Genomic DNA, 21,798 nt, shown 5'->3' with positions numbered 1-21,798 from the left:
CCCGACACAATATCTTTATTTTTATTTATTTATTTTTATGTGGTGCTGAGGATCGAACCCAGGGCCTCAAGCAAAAAAGGCAAGTGCTCTACCACTGAGCTACAACCCCAGCCCACAGGGTCCAAACTTAAGGGTTCCTTTTGGTTTTTAGATCCGATGCTATATAATAATCAGCAAAATAAAGTTTTGAAAATATCTTTGAGGAATTGACACAGTGGAATTTACAATTCAACAAAATTCTAAAGTGAAACATTATAAGAATCATCTGTTTTATTTATTTTACAGTAATGATTTAAATCAAATACATTTGGGCACAATAGAGACTTGACATGAAAAGTAGTTGTATCAGAATGGGCATCAGAAAAATAGTAACTCATCTTACACCATAATAACTAGAAAATATTTTTCTGTCTGATCACTTAAGTGTTATAAATCCTGAGAATGTTATTCACTGAACAAATTAGGTCCTACTTTATAACTATAACTTGCTTGGAAATAATCCTTTTAAAAATGCTTTGAGGTACAAATCATTTATGTATTAAACATGAGTCTCATACATTTTACAAAGAGTTTAAACAAATCTATCAAATAATTACAGTTCAGTAATTACAACAGCTATTAGTCAGGTTCAAGGACACACTGTTCCACAATTTCCCGTAAGTTGGGGTTCTCCATTGCAGCTGCCACTCGCTCTTTGTCATTTATCTGCTTGTTGACTGCAAAACACACAAACAAAAATTAGTAGAACTATGTCAATACAGAGGACCATACAGTATTTTTATTAGCCTACTAAAACAAAGAATGTAACTCCTTGAGAATTTAAAGCTGTTTTTGACTACTTAATTGCAATTTACAAGGACTAGAAGGCAGACTTAAAAATAAAAATATTACTCATAACCCTACTACAACTATTTTAAATTTCTTTATTTCCAATTGTTGGCCATTTCTATACAGTTATATTTAGAGTAAACACAATTTTGGAAATGGCTGTTTTTTCCCCTTAAGCCTATTTTCTAAACTACAGGATACTTAAATATAATAAACAACTTTAAGCATAAAGTTTTCTGCATGTTGCCTGATCTAGAATAAAATATAAAACCAATTAAGATCTTTTAAAAAACTTAAAATTATTGCCTTTTATTTTTTCTTCTTTTTACAAAAAAATTAAAATGTGATTGTGAGAACAAAGGGTGTAAGTATTGTTATGGTTTGATTTATATTACTGAATTTTTTCCAAAATTATTTACCTATTTACATTTTCAAAAACAATACATTAGCTATAATTTTGCCAATAGCTGGTTTTAGTAATAAAAACAAATACACCTAAATGCACATATAAAACAAGAAGTAAAAGATAGCTCCATATTATCACTGTAATTTGCATTTCCTTGATTAAGAGTGATAGAACATTTTCCATGTTTACTGATGAGTTCTTCTTGTGTGAATTTTCTGATAATATTTCTTTCTATTAATCTACTGGGTCTTTTTTTTTTAATCAGCTTGCATGGATCTTCACATAATAAAGCTATTGGCTCACTTTGTTGTCTACAATTTACTAATAGTAATCTTTTTTATATATTTATCTTTAATTATTTATTTATTTTTATGTGGTGCTGAGGATTGAACCAAGGTTCTTGCCCGTGCTAGGCAAGCCCTCTACCACTGAGCCACAACCCCAGCCCCCACTAATAGTGATTTTAATAGAAGAATTCAAAAGAAAGATATCCATATTCCTAATGAGGATTGATTTTTCTGGGTTTTCTCATGTAGAGAACACACTCACAGTCAGGCATGGTGACACATACCTGTAACCGCAGCTACTCAAGAGGCTAAGGCAGGGAGGATCATAAATTTAAGACCAGCCTGGGAAACTTAGCAAGTCCTTGTCTCAAAAATAATTTTTTTTTAAAGTGCTGGGGAAGTAGCTCAATGGTAGTGCTTGACTAGACTTGTGAAACCCTAGATTCAATCCCTAGTACTGATACATGCATGCACACACACATATACGCACAAGCGTGCACGCATACACACACTCCTGTGTCAACAAATACAACTTATTCTATTTCTTCTATGAAAATGTAGGCTCTACATGGGCAGGTACATATCTCAACAGTTTAACTTTGTGGATACAGAGAAAGCATTCGGTAAACAATTAAAAATGGAAAACCAAAATCGTAAAACTCAATACTATTATTCTTATAAAATTCTATAGTTTAGGGCTGGGGCTATAGCTCAATTGGTAGAGTGCTTGCCTCACTTGCCCAAGGCCATGGATTCAATTCCTAGCAACACATATATACACACACACACACACACACAAAGTCCTATAGTTTAGAGGACTTTCAAAAGGATAACCCAAGGCTGAGAGCATGGTGATGCACACCTGTAATCACAAAGACTCGGGAGGCCGAGGCAGGAGAATCCCAAATTTGAGGCCAGGCTCAGCAACTTGGCAAGGCCTTAAGCAACTTAGTGAGACCCTATCTCAAAATTTAAAAAATAAGAAGGGCTGGGGATGTAGCTCAGTGGTAGAGCACCCCTGAGTTCAATCCCCAGTACAAAAAAAAAAAAAAAAGCCAGGGAAGGAGAGGAGGGAAAGGGGAAATGCTGGGGAATGATATTGGCCAAATTATATTATTGTATTGTGTGCATGTACAAATATGTAACAACAGATTTCACCAATATGCACAACTATAATGGACCAATTAAAAATGAGGAAAAAAAGGATAAAGTGAATGGATTAAGGGTACTTAAGCTCTTTTAAAGTTTACTTTATTACTTTATTATTTAATTTTTGAGATGGGGTCTTGCTCAGGATGGCTTCAAACTCCAGGGCTCAAGTGATCCTACTGAGTAGCTGGGACAACAGGCATGTATCACCGCACATGGTTTATTTACCTATTTATTTTTTTGGTGGCAAGATCAAATCCAGGATCTCGAGCATGCCAGGCAAGTGCTCTACCATTAAACTACATCTCCAGCTTACTATTTTTTAAATTAGAGGTAGAAGCCCTCAGTTTATAGGGTTTGAATAAACTTAGCCCATGAGGAGAATGATGATATATAAGTCCGGAATTTTGAAAATAGGACATGACCTTATAGTTTTCACAACAGTACTCAAAATGTTTCCTTAACAGACTGTTGCTGTGAAAGTAGGAGGTTTTCTTCTCTGCATCTCTTTTCTTTGTACTTTTATTTTTCCTCTGATAAATCTCTCCCAGCCTTGTGGAGTCACTGTCTTTTTCTACCTACCTACCTACCTTACTATTGCTCTTTTTTTTTTTTTAAACAATCTTTTTTTAAAAAAAAATTTTTTTAATTGTAGTTGACACAATACTTTTATTTTATTTATATGTGGTGCTGAGGATCAAACCCAGGGCCTCGCATGTGCCAGTGAGCACTCTACCACTGAGCCACAATCCCAGCCCCACTATTGCTTTCTATATTGCTATCTCTTCTTCTCATGTCTTTTGCCTTTCCAATTAATTTAATGATATAAGCTTAGTATAGCCATACATTATATATATATATATATATATATATATATATATATATATATATCTCATTATTGTGCTCTATCATTTGTACAAAATTCTGTTTTTATGTATTCATTTTAAATTAATTAATTTATTTTTTATATCTTTGTGGTACTGGGGATGGAACCCAGGACCTTGTGTACACTATATAAATGCTCCACCACTGAGCTGCATTCCTACACATTTTAAAATTTTATTTTGAAACAGGGTCTTGCTAAGTTGCCCAGGCTGGCCTCAAACTTGAAATACTCCTGCCTTACCCTCTGGGATTATAGGCATATATAATAGTTGGGATTACAGGCATGTATCCCTGAACCTGGCTCAGAATTCTGTTTTTAATTTAACATACAGATACCACCAGTGAAACCCCACTTCATGTACAACCACAAGAATGAGATCCTAATTAGAATAAGTTATACTCCATGTTTGTATAATATGTCAAGATACATTCTGCATTTTTTATTTATACTAAAAAGAATAAATAAAAAAAAATTGAGACACAGACCAATTGGAACTCTTTTGCATTTCCCAAATCCTGCCTCTGTGATTTAAAAAAAAAAAAATTTTTAGTTGTAATTGGACACAATATCTTTATTTTATTTATTTATTTTTATGTGGTGCTGAGGATCAAACCCAGCGCCTCACACGTGCTAGGCAAGCGCTCTACCACTGAGCCACAACCCCACTCCCCACCTCTGTGATTTTTAAGCAGTTATTTGTTGATTTCTCATTGTAGGCTAGAGATTCTAAACATAAAAAAGATTCTCCACTCTTATTCTAACACAGTAACTCAAAGAGACAGCACCTACTCCAATTCCCTAATGCTTTTATCACAAGACCTCCAATTTGAAGTACACAAAGAACAGAATTATGTCCTTGAGCTCAAAAGTCAAGGTCCCTAGAGCTGGATACCATTTACAGATGTTCAGTCTCTGGCCCAAGCCAATTAATATCCACGGACTACAGTTCATCCAGAGTCCTGGTTGAAAAAAACACCACTTTCAAATGCCTGTATTTTACAGTCTGTGAATAAGGACCAAATAACTGACAGTATACTGTAAGTGATCCAATAGATATTTGGCTGGTAGAATAACCCAGTATCCAATCTAAAATACTATCTGTAGTTGTTTTTAATATTTCCAGATTCACTTACTATCTTCTTCTGTTGAGTGAGTTCCTTCAGAAATGTAGATTTCCAACTAGGAAGAAAAAATAATAGAAACAAAACATTAGAGCATTCTAAGATGACAGAGTGAGGCAGAATGTGCAGTGGACTCAAGAATCTACATGTTTGGAATTTGGGATGAAAGCCTAAATCCTGTTTCAGACATTAAAGACTTAGGCTCAAATCACTCACATTCTTTTCTAAAACAAAGACTGAAATTAATAATATTTTGTTCAACTGAGGAGATCCTGCAGGGGGCATTTTCATAATTTTTTTAATGAATACACATAAACACAATTTTATACAAATGAAATCTCATATGTGTTGTTTTATTCAGGAATATCTTTCCCCTGTACTCTACTTCTTTCCAAATAAATATCTAAACCACCTCCTGCGCCACTCCCAGGGAAAGCCACATTAACAATTTCATGTATTCATGTAGTTTCTTAGATATTTTTCTTTATACTCATATAGACTTATATACATTTCTCTCTCTCTCTCTCTCTCTCTCTCTCTCTCTCTCACACACACACACACACACACACACACACACACACACACACACAGAGTTGGAAGTTTCTTTTCATTATTTGTTTTAGAAAAATGGGATCACAATATATACAATTTTAGCATCTTCCTTTTCTTATCCTCTATTATTTTGCTGCACTTTTTCTCAAGTATAATATTGGTTAAGCTATTCCTCCTGGCCCTGCTGCACCCCTACAAATTAGTTAGCCTCTAAGCCCTAGAGCTTTTGAGACAACCTACAAAATCACTGCAAATCTTGTGGTTAAGAAAGCATGCTCTCGCGGTTGGCCTTGTGGCTTAGCACTTGCTTGACATATGTGAGGCACTGGGTTCAAATCTCAGCACCACATAAAAATAAATAAATAAATAAGATAAAGGTATTATGCTCATCTACAAGTAAAAAATTAAAAAAGAAAAGAAAGCATGCTTTCCACAGAACACTGAAACACATGAACTAATTCTTACTTATTCACTACCGAGATAAATCCTTTTCATGAAAAAAAATTATAATCTATTACAGTTAAAGGGACCTTAGAGATCATTTCATGTAATCTCTCTTAAAAGACAAAGTACCATACACAATTTCCTAGTGGCATAACATTGTTATCTAGACCACAAGCCATGGGTATAGGATAACTCCACTTTCATTTACTTTGGTTAAAAATTATGTGCAACTCAGACTGAATGATGAAACAAGACCCAGTTATACACTGCCTTCAAGAAACAAACCTCATACGCAAAGACATCCACATGCTTAAAGTGAAGGATGCAATGGTATTACATACAAATGAAACCCAAAAGCAAACAGGAGTAGCTCTTCTTATATCTAACAAAGTAAATTTCAAGCCAAAATCAGAGACAAAGAAGGACACTATATATTAGAAAACAGAATAATCCAACAAGAAAATATAATGATATTAAATATTTATTCCCCAACCACTGGTGCACGTAACTATATAAAACAAACACTATTTGACATAAAGTCTCGGGCCCCAATATAATAATACTGGGTGATTTCAATACACTGACAGGTCATCCAGACATAAAAATCAACACAGATACTACAGAGTTAATTCATACTATCAATTAAATGAACTTAATTGACATTTACAGGATATTTCCTTCAACAACAGCTGAATATAATTTCTTTTAGCTTCTTATGAACATTCTCTGAAAACAATTGCATTTAGGCCATAAAAAATCTGAGCAAGGCTGGGGATATAATTCAGTTGGTAGAGTGCTTGCCTCACATGCACAAGGCCTGGGGTTCAATACCCAGTACCATACACACACATAAAAAAAAGAGACATGACAATAATAAATGTTGGTGAGAATGCAGAGAAATTGGAACTACTGGTAAAAATGTAAAATGGTATGGTCATAGAGTTATTGACCCAGCAATTCTATTCCTACATGGAAAAGACAAAAACATGCCCATACAAAAACCTGTACACAAATGTTCAGAGTAGCATTTTTCATTAAAAACAAAACAGACAATCGTAGAAACAAGCAAATGTCCAATAGATGACGAAGAGGTAAATAAGATGTGGCATATTCATACAATGGAATATTATAAGGCAAGGAAACACTGATACATGCTAAAACGTGAAAGAACCTTGAAAACACGCCAAGACAAAGAAGTCAGACACAAAAGCTACATTGTATAATATCATTTAAATGAAGTATGTAAAATAGACAAATTTACAGAGACAGAATATAGATAGGTAATTGCCCAGAGATGGAGGAGGGTTCAGAATAAAAGGGAAATGACTGCTAATGGGGATAGGGTTTCTTTTGGGAGTGATGAAAACATACTAAAATTGATTAGAGTGAGGGCTGCACAATTCTATGAATATACTAAAACCCATGAATGGTATACTTTAAATATGTGAATTATATAATATGTATGAATTATATCTGGAACAGAGCAGTTATAAAATACAACAACATGGGCTGCAGATGTGGCTTAGTTGTGGAGCACATGTCTAGCATGTGTGAGTCCCTGGGTTCAAGACAAGAATGAAACATTTTTCTTACCTTGTGCTTAAATGGCAAACACCGCTGAAGTTTTACTCTTAAGCATAGCCCTGTGGAAGAGGAAAAAGAAATTCTCTAATTATTTCTTCATCTCTTCTTGATTCTTTAAAAAAACCATATAGCTGTGTTATGTGTTCTCACATAATATAGGAACTGAAAAAGTGCTTTGCTAAATCTAGCACAGAAGGTAGTAAGGTGCCCTAGCTTGGCACCATTCTAGGAAAATTAATACACAATTTTATGTATTCCTCGTGATAATCCAGTAAACTAGGCATTATTAACCCCATTCTACAAATTATGAAACCAGTCTCAATGTAAGTTGCCCAAGCTGTCACATTGGGAAGCGAACCCAGGACCACTACAAAATTCATGCCTTTTCTATTATATCAATTAGCCTTCTAGCAAAGGTCAATTAATTCACTAAACTTTATTGAATGTTCACAACAAGCTAGGCAATGCAAAAATTTAAAAACAAGTAAAAGGAGCTGGGTATATGGCTCAGTGGTAGAGCCCTTACCTAGCACACTGGAAGCCTTGGATTCAATCCCCAGCCACATTAAAAAAATGAATAAATAAAAAAATTATAAAACCAGGTAAGAGTCATTTAAAAAGGGCCAAATGAAACTTCTTTAAGTGGGAATTCTTTTTTTTTTTTCTTATGGTGCTGGGGATTGAACCCATGGCCTTGTGCATGCAAGACAAGCACTCTATGAACTGAGTTATATCCCCAGCCCTTGAAGTGGGAATTCTTTATGCTTATAAACTACAAATAATTACTATCCTAAAACAACCTCCACTGAAGTTCAGTTTGTCACCATAGCTAAGCCTCAGTTTCATAATTTCTTTTTCTAGTTGAGGATTGCAAGTTCAAGGACAGCCTGGGCAACTTAGCAAGACACTGTCTCAAGGTAAAATTTTAAAATAGAAGGGTTGGTGATAACAGCTCAGTGATAGAGCATTCTTGGGTTCAATTCTAGTATGACATAAATAAATAAATAAGAAAGAGAATGAAAGAAAAGTAATTAAAACTGGACTTGGAACAGATCCTCAGTGCCAATGTCCAACTTCTCCTGCATCTCCAAGTTAAAAATAAATAAATAAATATTTATTTATTATTGGTGCATTATAATTATACATAATAGTGGGATTTACTATGCCATATTTATAGATGCACATAACATAATCAATCTCAAATCAATTTTTGACTAAATCCATACTCTTAGACAACAGAAGATAAATCAGACTGCTCTTATTATGAAGAGAAAGTGCTTCAATAATAAGTCACGAAAAAATAAGAGTCAAATAGATTCCTTTCCTTAATTTTACAGCCTTCTATTTGGAGCAGTTTATTTCCTGTCCCAACCAATGATAAGGGATTTTTATGCTATAAAAGAATTTATTAGTATTTTGGCTTATTAAAAATAAATATTAATAATAAAACCCCAAACCATCCTAATATAGCAAAATATAATTGTCCAACTACCTATCTTTGGGAGGCTATGAAATGAATGAATTAATTTTTTTAAATTTATTTTTTAGTTGTTGATGGACACAATACCTTTATTTTATTTGTTTATTTATATATGATGCTGAGAATCAAACCCTGGGCCTCACACATGAGAGGCAAGTACTCTCCCACTCAGCCACAACCCTATTCCCTATTTTTTATATTATAAGTACTATTAAGTTTCCAACAGAATCTTTTGAAAGATTCCAGAATAGGGAAAAAGATTAGATAAGATATAATCAGACTGTGCCCAGCTTAGAGCCTCAAATACAGTAACTCTAGGGGCTGAGGGTGTATCTTAGCGGTAGAGTGCTTACCTAGCATACTGAGGTCCTACAGTTGGTCCCTGGCATCAGGAAAACAAACAAGCAGTAGTTCTTAATAAATATTAGAGGACTCTAAAGAAAAGATATCATTTCCTTAACAGAGTCTCCCTTTAGAGGATCTGCCTTAAAGCATATGCAGGAGAGTTCTATTCTCCTGGCCCCCACATTGTTTCCTTAATTTATTTGTGTACCATATGAGCATCCATATGTGATCTCATTGCTGTGGGTAATGCTTCACCCATAAAATAAATTAATAACTATTTTACAATTCACAAAACACTTTTTGTTTTGTTTTGAAGTGCTAGAGATTGAAACCAGGGCCTTGCACATGCTAGGCAAGTGCTTTACCGCTGAGCTTCTACCCCAGCACCCACAAAGCACTCCCTTGAGCATCATTATCCTCAAGAAAGGCACTACATCATAATTGAGATACTCTGGGTTGAAAAGTGGCTCCACTATACATTAGCCCTCTTCCTGGGCAAGTTACTCAATCTCTCTGAGCTTGTTTCTTCATCTGTAAAACAGGTATTATATTAGTATCCCAATGTATAGAGCTGCTATTGGGAATAAACTATTAAGCAACAAGCTTAAAATAGTACCCAGCACACAAGTGTACAATAAACATTAGCTTTACTGTTCTATCATTTGCATTTTACAGCAATTTGTTCAAAATCTGATGGCTAACAAGTAGCAGAGGTATAAGTTGAACCTACAACTTCAGACTCCAAATCCTATGCCCTTCTGATAGGATCACTGCTGCCACAGTCATTCTTTCTAGATGTCAACATAAATGATCATCAACTGGTTTTCTGCCTACTCACTTGATCTCTTTGAGTCTTCTTGTCTATGTAATCATTCACCACGGTAACTTTTGAGTAGGTGACAATCTAAGCTAGTACTTTTAACACTCTGGTACCTTTTCTACTGGGACTATCTGCTCATAAGAAATGTCCCTCAACACAGAAATAGGACTTTCTTCACTGAGTTTTCCAACTGTGTTGACTGGAATACCTACTACATTGCCTTCTAAAAAGCCAAGAATCTTAAATGAAACACATATCAAAAGGGCCAAGAAAATTGACAAAAAACTTTGCTCAGTATATATAAACATTTGCAATATCAACCATTATGTCATCTTAGCATCCTCACATAGGCGTTACTTTTATTTCATTCACTCTCTATTTGTTCCATAAATAAATTTTTCTATAATTGAACTCACGATGCAAATTGAACTTATCATTTAAATCTTCTCATATACTTTTCTCTCTCATTTATTTATTTATTTTTGGTACTTTAGGAGTGAACCCAAAGGCACTCTACCACTGTATTACATCCTCAGTACTTTATTTATTTATTTTTTTATAATTTCAAGAAGGTCTCATTATACTCCTGTATCCAAGTAGCTGGGATTATAGGGGTGGATCATGGTGCCCAGTCTATATTTCTCATACAGATACTTTGATTCCTTGCTTATATTTATGTTCAATAGCAATATGAAAGCACATTACATTGCTGCTATTTCCCTATTAATAGATGTTATAGTTTGTTCCAGATTTCACTATTTTAAATTTATTATAAATATTTTATATATGATAATATTTTCTTCTATGGAATTATTTCTTTAATTCCTGGGGTGGAGTTTTATTTATTTATTTATCTATTTATTTTTATGTGGTGCTGAGAATCACACCCAGTGCCTCACAAATGTAAGACAAGCATGAGTATAAGCTTTTTGATAAGTATTTACGATATAAGCCAAAGGCTTAAATGTATTTAGACTAACTGACCCAATGATTCCACTTATAGAAATTTATCCTGAGACTTCAAACTATACTACAGAGCAATAGTAACAAAAACAGCATGGTACTAGAACCAAAACAGGCGGGTGGACCAATGGTACAGAATAGAGGACACAGTAACCAATCCACAAAACTACAACTATCTTATATTTGATAAAGGAGCTAAAAGCATGCAATGGAGGAAGGATAGCATCTTCAACAAATGGTGCTGGGAAAACTGGAAATCCATTTGCATCAAAATGAATCTGAATCCCTTTCTCTCGCCATGCACAAAAGTTAACTCAAAATGGATCAAGGAGCTTGATATTAAATCAGAGACACGGCATCTGATAGAAGAAAAAGTTGGCTATGATCTACATACTGTGGGGTCGGGCTCCAAATTCCTCAATAGGACACCCATAGCGCAAGAGTTAACAACTAGAATCAACAAATGGGACTTACTCAAACTGAAAAGTTTTTTCTCAGCAAAAGAAACAATAAGAGAGATAAACAGGGAGCCTACATCCTAGGAACAAATCTTTATTCCACGCACTTCAGATAGAGCCCTAATATCCAGAGTATACAAAGAAGTAAAAAAATTAGACAATAAGATAACAAATAACCCAATCAATAAATGGGCCAAGGACCTGAACAGACACTTCTCAGAGGAGGACATACAATCAATCAATAAGTACAGGAAAAAATGCTCACCATCACTAGCAGTCAGAGAAATGCAAATCAAAAACCACCCTAAGATACCATCTCACTCCACTAAGATTGGCAGCCAACATGAAGTCCAACAACAACAAGTGCTGGAGAGGATGCGGGGAAAAGGGTACACTTGTTCATTGTTGGTGGGACTGCAAATTGGTGCAGCCAATTTGGAAAGCAGTATGGAGATTTCTTGGAAAGCTGGGAATGGAACCACCATTTGACCCAGCTATTCCCCTTCTCGGTCTATTCCCTAAAGACCTAATAAGAGCATGCTACAGGGACACTGCTACATCGATGTTCATAGCAGCACAATTCACGATAGCAAGATGGTGGAACCAACCTAGATGCTCTTCAATAGATGAATGGATAAAAAAAATGTGGCATTTATACACAATGGAGTATTACTCTGCATTAAAAAATGACAAAATCATAGAATTTGGAGGGAAATGGATGGCATTAGAGCAGATTATGCTAAGTGAAGCTAGCCAATCTTTAAAAAACAAATGCCAAATGACTCCTTTGATATAAGGGGAGTAACCAAGGACAGGGTAGGGATGAAGAGCTTGAGAAGAAGATTAATATTAAACAGGGATGAGAGATGGGAAGGAAAGGGAGTGAGAAGGGAAATCGCATGGAAATGGAAGGTGATCCTCAGGGTTATACAAAATTACATATAAGAGGAAAGGAGGGGTAAAACAAGATAATACAAGTGGAAGAAACGATTTACAGTAGAGGGGGTAGAGAGAGAAAAGGGGAGGGGAGGGGAGGGGAGGGGAGGGGAGGGGAGGGGAGGGGGGATAGTAGAGAATAGGATAGACAGCAGAATACATCAGTCACTAGAACGGCAATATGTAAATCAATGGAAGGGTAACTGATGTGATACAGCAATCTGTATACGGGGTAAAATTGGGAGTTCATAACCCACTTGAATCAAACTGTGAAATATGATATATTAAGAACTATGTAATGTTTTGAACGACCAACAATAAAAAATAATAATAATAAAAAATAAATAAAAATAAAATTAAAAAAAAAGAAATTTATCCTGAGATAATAATCAGATTTATAAAAATATTTATGTATACAGTTGCTCATCACAGTACTATTTATAATTGTGAGAGGCTAGAAGCAATCCAAATAGTTGTAATAATTATGTAGATATGATTATCATGTAACCTATATGACTATGTAATTAAAGACTAATACTATGAAAACATTTTGAGGGGGGGTGTGTAGCTCAGTGGTGGAGCACTTACCTAGCATGCATAAGGCACCAAAAAAAAAATAATAATATATTTCATGCTGTTATTTCTTAACCCTTACAAATCTAAATATCTTTACTGTCCCTGTTTCCCAGATAAGAAAGAAGCTAAGAAAAGTTAAGTAACTTGCCCAAGGCTACAAAATGGGAGAACTGACAGAGCTGGGATTTTAACCCAAAGCACATATTCTTTTATGACAACTGATTTTATTTTCTTCTTTATACTTTTGTTGTGAAGTTTCACAATGATTGACAATAAACATACCACTTTATAATTCAGATAAATGTTACTTCAAAAAAATGAATTTGCGGGGCTGGGTTTGTGGCTCAGCAGTAGATCACTTGCCTAGCATGGCAAGGCCCTGGTTTCGATCCTCAGTGTCACATAAAAATAAATAAACTAAAAAAAATAATTTTTTTTTAAAGTGAGAGGGAGAGAGAGGGGGAGAGAGAGAGAGAGAGAGAGAGAGAGAGAGAGAGAGAGAATTTTAATATTTATTTTTCAGTTTTCAGTGGACACAACATCTTTGTTTGTATGTGGTGCTGAGGATCAAACCTGGGCCGCACGCATGCCAGGCGAGCGCGCTACTGCTTGAGCCACATCCCCAGCCCTAAAAAAAAAAATAATTAATAACTATAAAACTAATAACTATAACTAAAAAAAAATTTTAAAAATGAATTTGCTATTTTGGATGCTATTTTAAAGACTTTCATCTGTCAAAGTATTTTAAGATACCCCCTCTTCCTCAAGATGGTAGCAGTATATCCAATATCTGTTGGTTCAGAAATTCTCTATTGACAAAAAATAACTATGCATTCAATAATACTCTTCCTAGCATTAAATTTCTTAAAAATATTTATTTATTTATTTTTTAGGTGTAGATGGACACAACACAATGCCTTTATATTTTTGTGGTGCTGAGGATTGAACCCAGGCCCTGCCTGTGCTAGGCGAGAGCTCTACTAGCCCCTAGCATTAAAATTTTAATAACTGAAATAACACCTATGTATACACAGAACTTCTAGTCCCTCAAGATATGGCTTATATGCTGGAAACCACTAATAAAAGGAATCTAAGTCAACTAGTGAGAAAGGGACTAAATCACAATGGTGCGAACAATAACAAACTACTCACCTTTTCAATTTTTATAAACTTGTTTGCTTTCAACAAATGATCTATTCCCATGGTTCAGAAAATTTAAACATAAGACAATATAAAGTCTCTATCTCATCCTGTCCCCCATCTGTCCAGTTCCGACCACCACTATTACCCACTTATACCCATCATAGCTATTCATTTTTTATGGAGGCTTTCTATACATACAAATATAAATTATTTTTTTCCTTTTTTTGGTGAATGTATAGTACTAATGGGGCTTTAATTCAGGGTGCTTTACCGCTGAGCTACATCCCCAGCCCTTTAATTTTTTATTTTGAGACAGGGTCTGGTTAAGTTGTCCAGACTGGACTTGAATTTGCAATTCTCCTGCCAGAGCCTTCCAAGTCACTGGGATTACAGGCTTGTATCACCACATATGGCTATTTGGCTATTTTTGCCCTTTTTTCTGTAAACAGTAGCAATACTATGCTTATTTTTATTTCTTAACAGTATGTCATAAGGGTAAGTACTGATTATTAATGAGTTTCTTCATTCTTTTTTATAACTGCATAGTATTCCTTTGTTTATATTTATTATCATTAATTATTTAATCAATCCTCTACTGAGGAACATTTAGTTTGAAATAAATTTCCTTTATATTCTTTATAAAAAGTACAAATTCAAAGAAACCAAATGGAATATTCCTTTATATTACCTTTAAATTCTTTATAATAACATATATCTTCAAAGCACTGCTAATTAATCCAAAATATTGAGACTGCAGCCTCAAGTGAAAAAAATACCCTGCTTCAAAAAATACCCTTCCAGAAGCAGGCACACTGATACATGCCTGTAGTCCCAGCTAGGCTGAGGCAGTAAGATTGCAAGTTTAAGGCCAGCCTCAGCAATAGCAAGACTGTCTCAAAACAAAAGGTCTTGGGATATAGCTCAGTGGTACAGCAACCTCCAGTTAAATCCCCAATAACTACAAAACCAAAACATAAAACCTTTAAGATATGAATATTCTAAATAGCAATGATTTTGCCAATTCTAAGCACTGAGGGTTCAGAAAATAGCTCAGTGGAAGAGTGTTTCTAGAGTATATGAAAGACCAGGGTTCAATGTCAAACACCACCAAAACAAACTAACAAAAACATAACCTTTCTAACACTTTCATGCTCATACTATATGGAAGGCAACAGAGAAGCTGAACAGAGAAGATGGTGATGGCATCACCAGGGCTAGTCTGACAGCAGCCATTCAATGTCCACAACTAGAACATCTATCCTATACCCGCCCTCTGTCAACTGTGACCATGCATACCTAAGAGAAATACTGAGAGATAACTAGAGAAAGAAATTTGGAGTCAGGAGACTTGGGGTTAAGTCTCACCTTCACCATTTCTTGTCTATTGGATTCCGAGCAAGTGATTTGAACTCTCTGAGTTTCCAATTCCTCATCTATAAAATGAAGATAATAGTATTTTAACTGTCTCAAGTGCTAATTGTGAAAATGACAGAAGAAGAATAAATGAAAATATTCTGTAAACCATAAAGTGTGATACATGATACAAATTGTTATTTTGAGTCAATGTCACATAAATAATTTAGAATTTACACATATGCACACATAATCTTACCAATAAGAGTTGCCAAAGAGCAATGAGGTACTGTTGGCGTGAACCTGATAATAACCAGATAGTCTTCTTCATTTATCTTCTGAACCTTCACGCAACTTTCTGTTACCACTTCCAGTTCTTCTAAAGTATTGGGCTTTTCTGGATCCCGGATAGTTCGAATCAAATCTAAAAAATCATCAGAGACAAGGTATTACATTAAGATATGAATATTCTAAATAGCAATGATTTTGCCAATTCTAAGCACTGACTTCTTTTTAAGCAAGTATTACTGCAATTTTTAGGCTTCTGACAGATTTCTACTACTGGTTTCCTTTTGAGACAATTATTTTCTTGGATCATTAGTAGACCTCATTGAGTTTCTTGGAAGCAACATTGCAGAGAGAATATAATAAGAATGGGAAATATGTTATGGGAGCTCAAGAGGAATTACTAGGTTGGAAGAATATTGTTTTAGGCTTTATAGAAGTGCAATTTGAAATCAAGCCTATAGAAATAGGTAATATGTCAAGTTTCATTTACTTAGAATCCAGCATAAGATTAGAATATAAGGGTTGGGCCAGACCACCAAGGGTCTTTTATAACTGGTTACAGGCATCAGGCAGTCCTTAAGATGAGAACAAGGAAGGGACATGAATAGCACTGTGTTGTCAGCTGGTGATTCATCCTCCAGCTACCAGACTCAGAATTAAAGAATAGAGCTAGTGATATTAACTGAAAAAGCTGGCCCTAAAATCAGCACATGATGGTACCAGAGGAAGGGACAGATGAAGAAGTAATTTCAGAGACAGAATCAACAGCATTTGTCACCCCTTGGAATGCAGAAGACAAGGAAATAGACTCAGATTTTAGGTCTAAGTGTCAAAGAGAGCACCAATAGAATAAAAATAAACAAAACAAGGAAGAAATTTGGGTGGGGCCTGGGACAATTGATACATAGTGATTTTGAGGTGTGTAAGGGGCAAGCCAATGGAATTTTCCAGCAAATGTTGAACTGTGCCATAGGGTTTAAAAGGATACCAAACTAGACTGGTTGTTGAACCCATGGGATTCACAGAGACTGAGTAGAACTTTGCCCTTGAAACAAAAACTAATGTCTGAGGGATTCTGATTTAATTGGTTAGGGTACAGTCTTAGAACTGAGAGTTTAAAAAATTTCTCAGGTTATCTTACATGTAGCTCAGTTTGAGAATCATTTGTATAAAGGGAAAGAAATCTAGGGATGGGATCCTTGGGAACATTTAAGGATTAGAATGAGAAAGAAAAGCTAGAAGAAATATCAAATGCTGAATTAAGCTGACAAGAGCTAAAACAGATCTTTGATTTGTCACCGAGGAAGTCAACTACAAGAAAGCAGTTTCAAAAGGTGTGGTGGCACATGCCTGTAATCTCAGCAACACAGGAGGCTGATGCAGGAAGATCAGAAGTTCAAGGCCAGCCTCAGCAACTTAGTGAGTCCCTGTCTCAAATATTAAAAATACAGAGGCTGGGGCTGTAGCTCAGTGACAGAGCACTTGCTTCACATGTGTGAGGCATTGGATTCAATCCTCAGCACCACATAAAAATAATAATACCATAAAGGCATGCTGTCCATCTACAACTACAAAAAATAATTAATTAATTAATTAATTAAAAGGGCTGAGGATATAGTTCAGTGGTAAAGTGCCCCTGGGTTCAATCCTCAGTACCATTAAAAAAAATAATAATACCAGTTTCAGCAGAAAAGGGCCAAAGCCAGCTTGCAAAAGAAGTAAGTAGAAACTGAAAATGTGTTCCTAGGGCCTTGGCAGTGGGGATAAAAGGGCAGAGAAAGACCAGTTCTAGCTTTACAAGAAAGCTAGAACAAAGACGAGGATAGAAGAAATCTGAGTAAGTTATATACCCAAAGGGAAGGATCACAGTAAGAGAGGTTTGAAAATATAAAGGGGGAGGGGGATACTGGTAAATTTAAGCAGAAGGGAATGGGACTAAGAATGTGGGAGCCTGGCCAGGTGTGGTATTGCAGGCCTGTAATCCCAGCAGCTCGGGAGGCTGAGGCAGGAGCTCCTGATAGTGAGTTCAAAGCCAGCCTCAGCAAAAGCAAGGTGCTAAGCAACTCAGTGAGACCCTGTCTCTAAATAAAATGCAAAATAGGGCTAGGGATGTGTCAAGTGCCCCAGTACCTGGTACCCCCCACCCCCAAAATGTGGGAGCCTGGGTTGGTCATGGAGTGGACAAGATTCCCTTCTCACTGAGGCTACATGTAGAAAATGATAAAAAAAGAAACAATGATATAGAAAGGATAAAAGTAGAATTTTAGGTAGGATAGGCTTGATGATCTTAAGCCTCAGGCTTTGTTCTATTATTTATAGCTCTCCTGTAATCAGAAATACAACTGGGAAAAATCAATCAAACTCTACCTTCTCCCCAGCTATCTCCTGGGCTTATTCTTAAAGAGAAATGGAATTTTAAAATATAGGCAGGTAAGACGATATAGCTTCTCTTACAGGAGCTGTGTTATCATGGGATTTATAGAAACAGAGTTTTTTGAAAGTGTTTTTTTTTTTTTTTTTAACCCTCCCAGACTTTCTCCCTGTATGGTTCATTTGGCCAAGTTGTACTATTTGGTATTTGCGGGGGGATGGGGAGAGACATGTACTGGGGATTGAACCCAGGGATGCTCTACACCTGAATTACATAATTTGTTGTTGTTTGTTTGTTTTTAATGTTCAGGCAGTCTCACTAAGTTGCTAAGGCTGGCCTCAGATTTGCAATCCTGCCTCACCCTCCTGAATAGCTGGGATTACAGATTTGTACCACTGTGCCTGGCTTATACTATGTTCTTTATATGCCTCTAAACCCTGAAGTTAAATCTCACTCCTTATTTAACTTCTCTAGCTTTCTAGTGGTTTCAGAAGTTTTGGATTGGTTTATTTTAAAAGAAATCAATGTTGCTCTCCTCACATTCCTTGTGTCTAAAATTTTTCCACGGCTCTGCACTGATACTGAGTCTTCATTTATATTTAAAAGCTTCAGTATCCAATTCCAACCTATCTAAAACATTCAGCCACACCTCCACCTGTAACCTCAAAACCTGCCCTTTAGCTCCATCTATCTCCTTTTCCCTAGCTATGTTATCTTCCAATCTCCATACTTTTGCTCCAGTCTCCTGGGTTTAGAATGCCCTCTTGACCCACTACATATTCAGGTCCCAACTATTCTTGCTCAACTCAAGTGGCTCCTTCTTTTAAATTCTTTTCAGATTCCCTCAGAGACTCTCATCTTCCCATGAACTTCTATATCTCTTTTTGAAGTCCATGCCTTCTACTACATACTATATTTTTGCATATATAGGTCTCTTAAGTTTCAGGACTAGAATCATCTGTCTTCCAAAGTTTTGTCTCCAAGGCCCTGCAGTTCCTAAAAGCTATAGATAAAGGTTTGGCAGGACAGGAATGTGTTCATCTGCTTTGTGGAGATCAGTACACCCATAATTACCATTTGGCTGGGGTTAAGTATTCCAGCCTCTACCAAGAGAAAAGTAAACCAGACTAACTCCAAAGGTCTTTCCCATCCCTCACTTTCTTCTACTAGCTTATATCCTTGCCCCAGTTACATTTGTATTGTTATAGTTAGATCTCTTTTTATATGGAGTTTTTTTGGTTTTCTACATAAGGAGAGAGAGGGAGAGGGGATAGAGAGGGAGGGAGAGAGGGAGAGCAGGGAATAGCAATTGTGAAGTGAAAAGTGCAAAAGTGCACCTTCGGAATAAGAAGACATGGGCTTTAATTTTTGCTTAGTTCCTTACTGACAGTGTGACCTCCAAGTAGTTGTTTAACCATTCTAAGCCTTTGTTTCTTTATCTGTATATTGAAGACAGTCCCAAGAGGGGACTATTAAATATATACAGTGAAGAACACATATATGTGTGTATATATGTATGCATACATATAAAACACAGTTTGACTGTGTTAATGAACTGTAAATTCCAGGCCTTGCTATAAGAAGCCTATCTTGTGGTCTTCTGGGACCTATGGGTATTGAATCTGTCATAAAAGAGTGGCTGTGACCTTGGGCCAGTCCCCAATCATAGCAGTGCCCACAGAAGTGGTGAGAGTGCGAGTCCAGGAGCTAGGGAAGGAAGAAAACTCAAGGGGTGTAATCAAGACAGCTCTGCTTCCTAACTGAGCACCCTTGACCTCTGCTCTGCCCACAGTTCTTGTAATTTCAGTCCACACTAGGCACTAGGGCATGGATGGCAAAGAAGAAAAATAAAGCCGGTTAAGACTACCAGACTCAGCTTGCCCCAAGTTTAGGAAGAGCCCGCTGCTAGAAGGACTTCCATTCTGTGTGATTTAGGATCCCGAAGAAAAGGCTTCCCATGCTTCCCATCCACTAGATCCGGCAAAAAAACAGGTGTCCACTCCCAGCCCTCAGGTGAGGCCATTGTTCCCTTCGCCTCCCCCACCAATTCCACATAACAACGCCAAAAGCTGCACTGGGTAAAATTAATTACCATAAACCTCTAGCGCTTTCTCTTCCATGATCCGGTGCCGCCGAGCAGCTCCCTGCTCAGAGAGGCCTAAGGGCCACCGGGCAGCTCCCTGCTCAGAGAGGCCTAAGGGCCACCGGGCTCTGTTCAGCGTCCAAGAAAGCAGCCCCAACACCCACTCCATTCTGACGCTCCGCCATTCCTGGCGACTGTCCTATCTGAGCCACCGTCTCTCTGCAGCAGGCCTCAGGATTTATCAACTTCCTGATCTTCAAATGGTCAAGACAAGTGCAAAGGTTTAGGGGAGCAGAGAATAGGCGGGACCGGACAGACAAGCGCGAAGGACCTAGGGAAGGGAAACGTAAAACTACATGCCCCTGCATGCTTTGCTCGGTTTCGGCGGGACAAGAAAACTTCCTCGCGACCCTTGAGGAGTATTGCATGCTGGGATGTAGGGGACGTTTTCTTTGGAAGACAGCGAACTGTATTCTGGGATTTGTAGTTCGTGGTGGGGGTGGAATGTAACGGTCTGCTACCTGTCACTGAGTGCCTCACTCAGCACCCGGGATAAACTAAAGATGAATGTTGAAGAGGTAGGGAACAGGAGAACTTGTTTTGTAACACAGACACGCTTTAAAGTTACAGTTAAGAAGTTTCTAACACGAAGACTCTTTACAGCTATTTCTTTAAGGGAGCTGCTTCCAGCCAAACTCTTTCTTACTTCCTGATCAGGCCGGAAGTGGGTTTCCGTTGCGGCGAAGTGGGACGTCTTGGGAGTCCAGTAAGGAAAGTTAAGCATGGCGGTGGGAAGGGGACAACCTTTAGGTTTTCTCGTTCCTGTGGACTCAATTCAGCACAACTCTCCGCCACGGATAATGCTTTTGCCAATAGCCTTCAAAGACGACTTGCAAGGAGAGAACTTTGTTTAATGTGCCCAACAGTGACATAATGGAAGTCGCCACCCTAAAAAGAAAATCTTAAGTCCTCTGGTGTTTATAACTGTGATGGGTATCAGTTACAAGGTTGACGATGTTGTTTTATCCATCCATCCCGTCATCCAAAGCTCAAATATTTATTAGGTACTTAATTTGTCATGAGATATGTAGGCACCACGTCTTTACAAAGATATGGCCCCCTGCCCTTGGACAGCTCACACACCTGTGAAGGAGTGAACCCGATGTTGAGGAATTTGCAGTTAGAAACAAAACTTTTTGTCAATGTTGGTGAAAGTTTCATCTCTATTGAAAATAAAGTTAGGAGTATCTTGCAGCAGCATCATATGACAACATGTCCCATATCTTTAAATTCCGGTCTTGTTTGTCTAGTTGATTTAGACTGGATGACCAACCAGCGAATAATTTGGGTCCCAGGAACATTTTATTCAGAGTTTAACAATTTCCCTGTCATTTATTCCACCCCCTTACTCCACAGCAAATAAAAGGATAATTCTAACCTTCCAGCCATAATTAGTAGTATGATGTGTCACACCGTATGTGAGGCCTCTTGACTTCTCCAAGCAGATAAAACTTTCTTTTACTTTTCCCCCAGCATACAGTACAGCATGAACATATGGAATTGTTGACTTACATGGCTGCCTCTCTCATTAAATTGTAAGCACCCAATGGTCCAAGAGCTTATTTCAGTATTTCAAAAGCACAGCGAGGTGCCAGGCTCACAGTACATGCTCAGTACATATAGAACAAATTAACTGAATGTCCAAAGAGTGATAAAACTTTCCTG

The 21,798-nt window shown here is 36.9% G+C and overlaps 1 protein-coding gene across 4 annotated transcripts; it reads right to left on the bottom strand.

Moving 5' to 3' along the window:
• Positions 1-252: 252 nt before the first annotated feature.
• Positions 253-20,428, bottom strand: Ciao2a (cytosolic iron-sulfur assembly component 2A). Of its 4 annotated transcripts, XM_013358386.4 has the most exons (6): positions 20,083-20,425; positions 15,591-15,755; positions 7,267-7,316; positions 4,690-4,735; positions 4,042-4,077; positions 253-716 (listed from the first exon to the last, which is right to left on the bottom strand). In XM_013358386.4, exons 1-6 carry the CDS (start codon positions 20,240-20,242, stop codon positions 619-621), a joined length of 555 nt encoding a protein of 184 aa, XP_013213840.1. In that variant the 5' UTR covers positions 20,243-20,425; the 3' UTR covers positions 253-618. The 4 variants fall into 4 exon arrangements, with proteins under 4 accessions (XP_013213840.1, XP_005316730.1, XP_077905036.1 ...); XM_005316673.5 differs by lacking the exon at positions 4,042-4,077 and having other exon boundaries at positions 20,083-20,418; XM_078048910.1 differs by lacking the exons at positions 253-716; positions 4,042-4,077 and adding an exon at positions 15,344-15,411 and having other exon boundaries at positions 4,694-4,735; positions 20,083-20,423.
• Positions 20,429-21,798: the final 1,370 nt, after the last annotated feature.

The sequence above is a fragment of the Ictidomys tridecemlineatus genome, chromosome 5 (genome assembly GCF_052094955.1).
Source record: "Ictidomys tridecemlineatus isolate mIctTri1 chromosome 5, mIctTri1.hap1, whole genome shotgun sequence".
NCBI lineage: Eukaryota > Metazoa > Chordata > Mammalia > Rodentia > Sciuridae > Ictidomys > Ictidomys tridecemlineatus.
The sequence above is the reverse complement of the archived record's forward strand: the minus strand, read 5'-3'. Positions and strand labels throughout refer to the sequence as shown.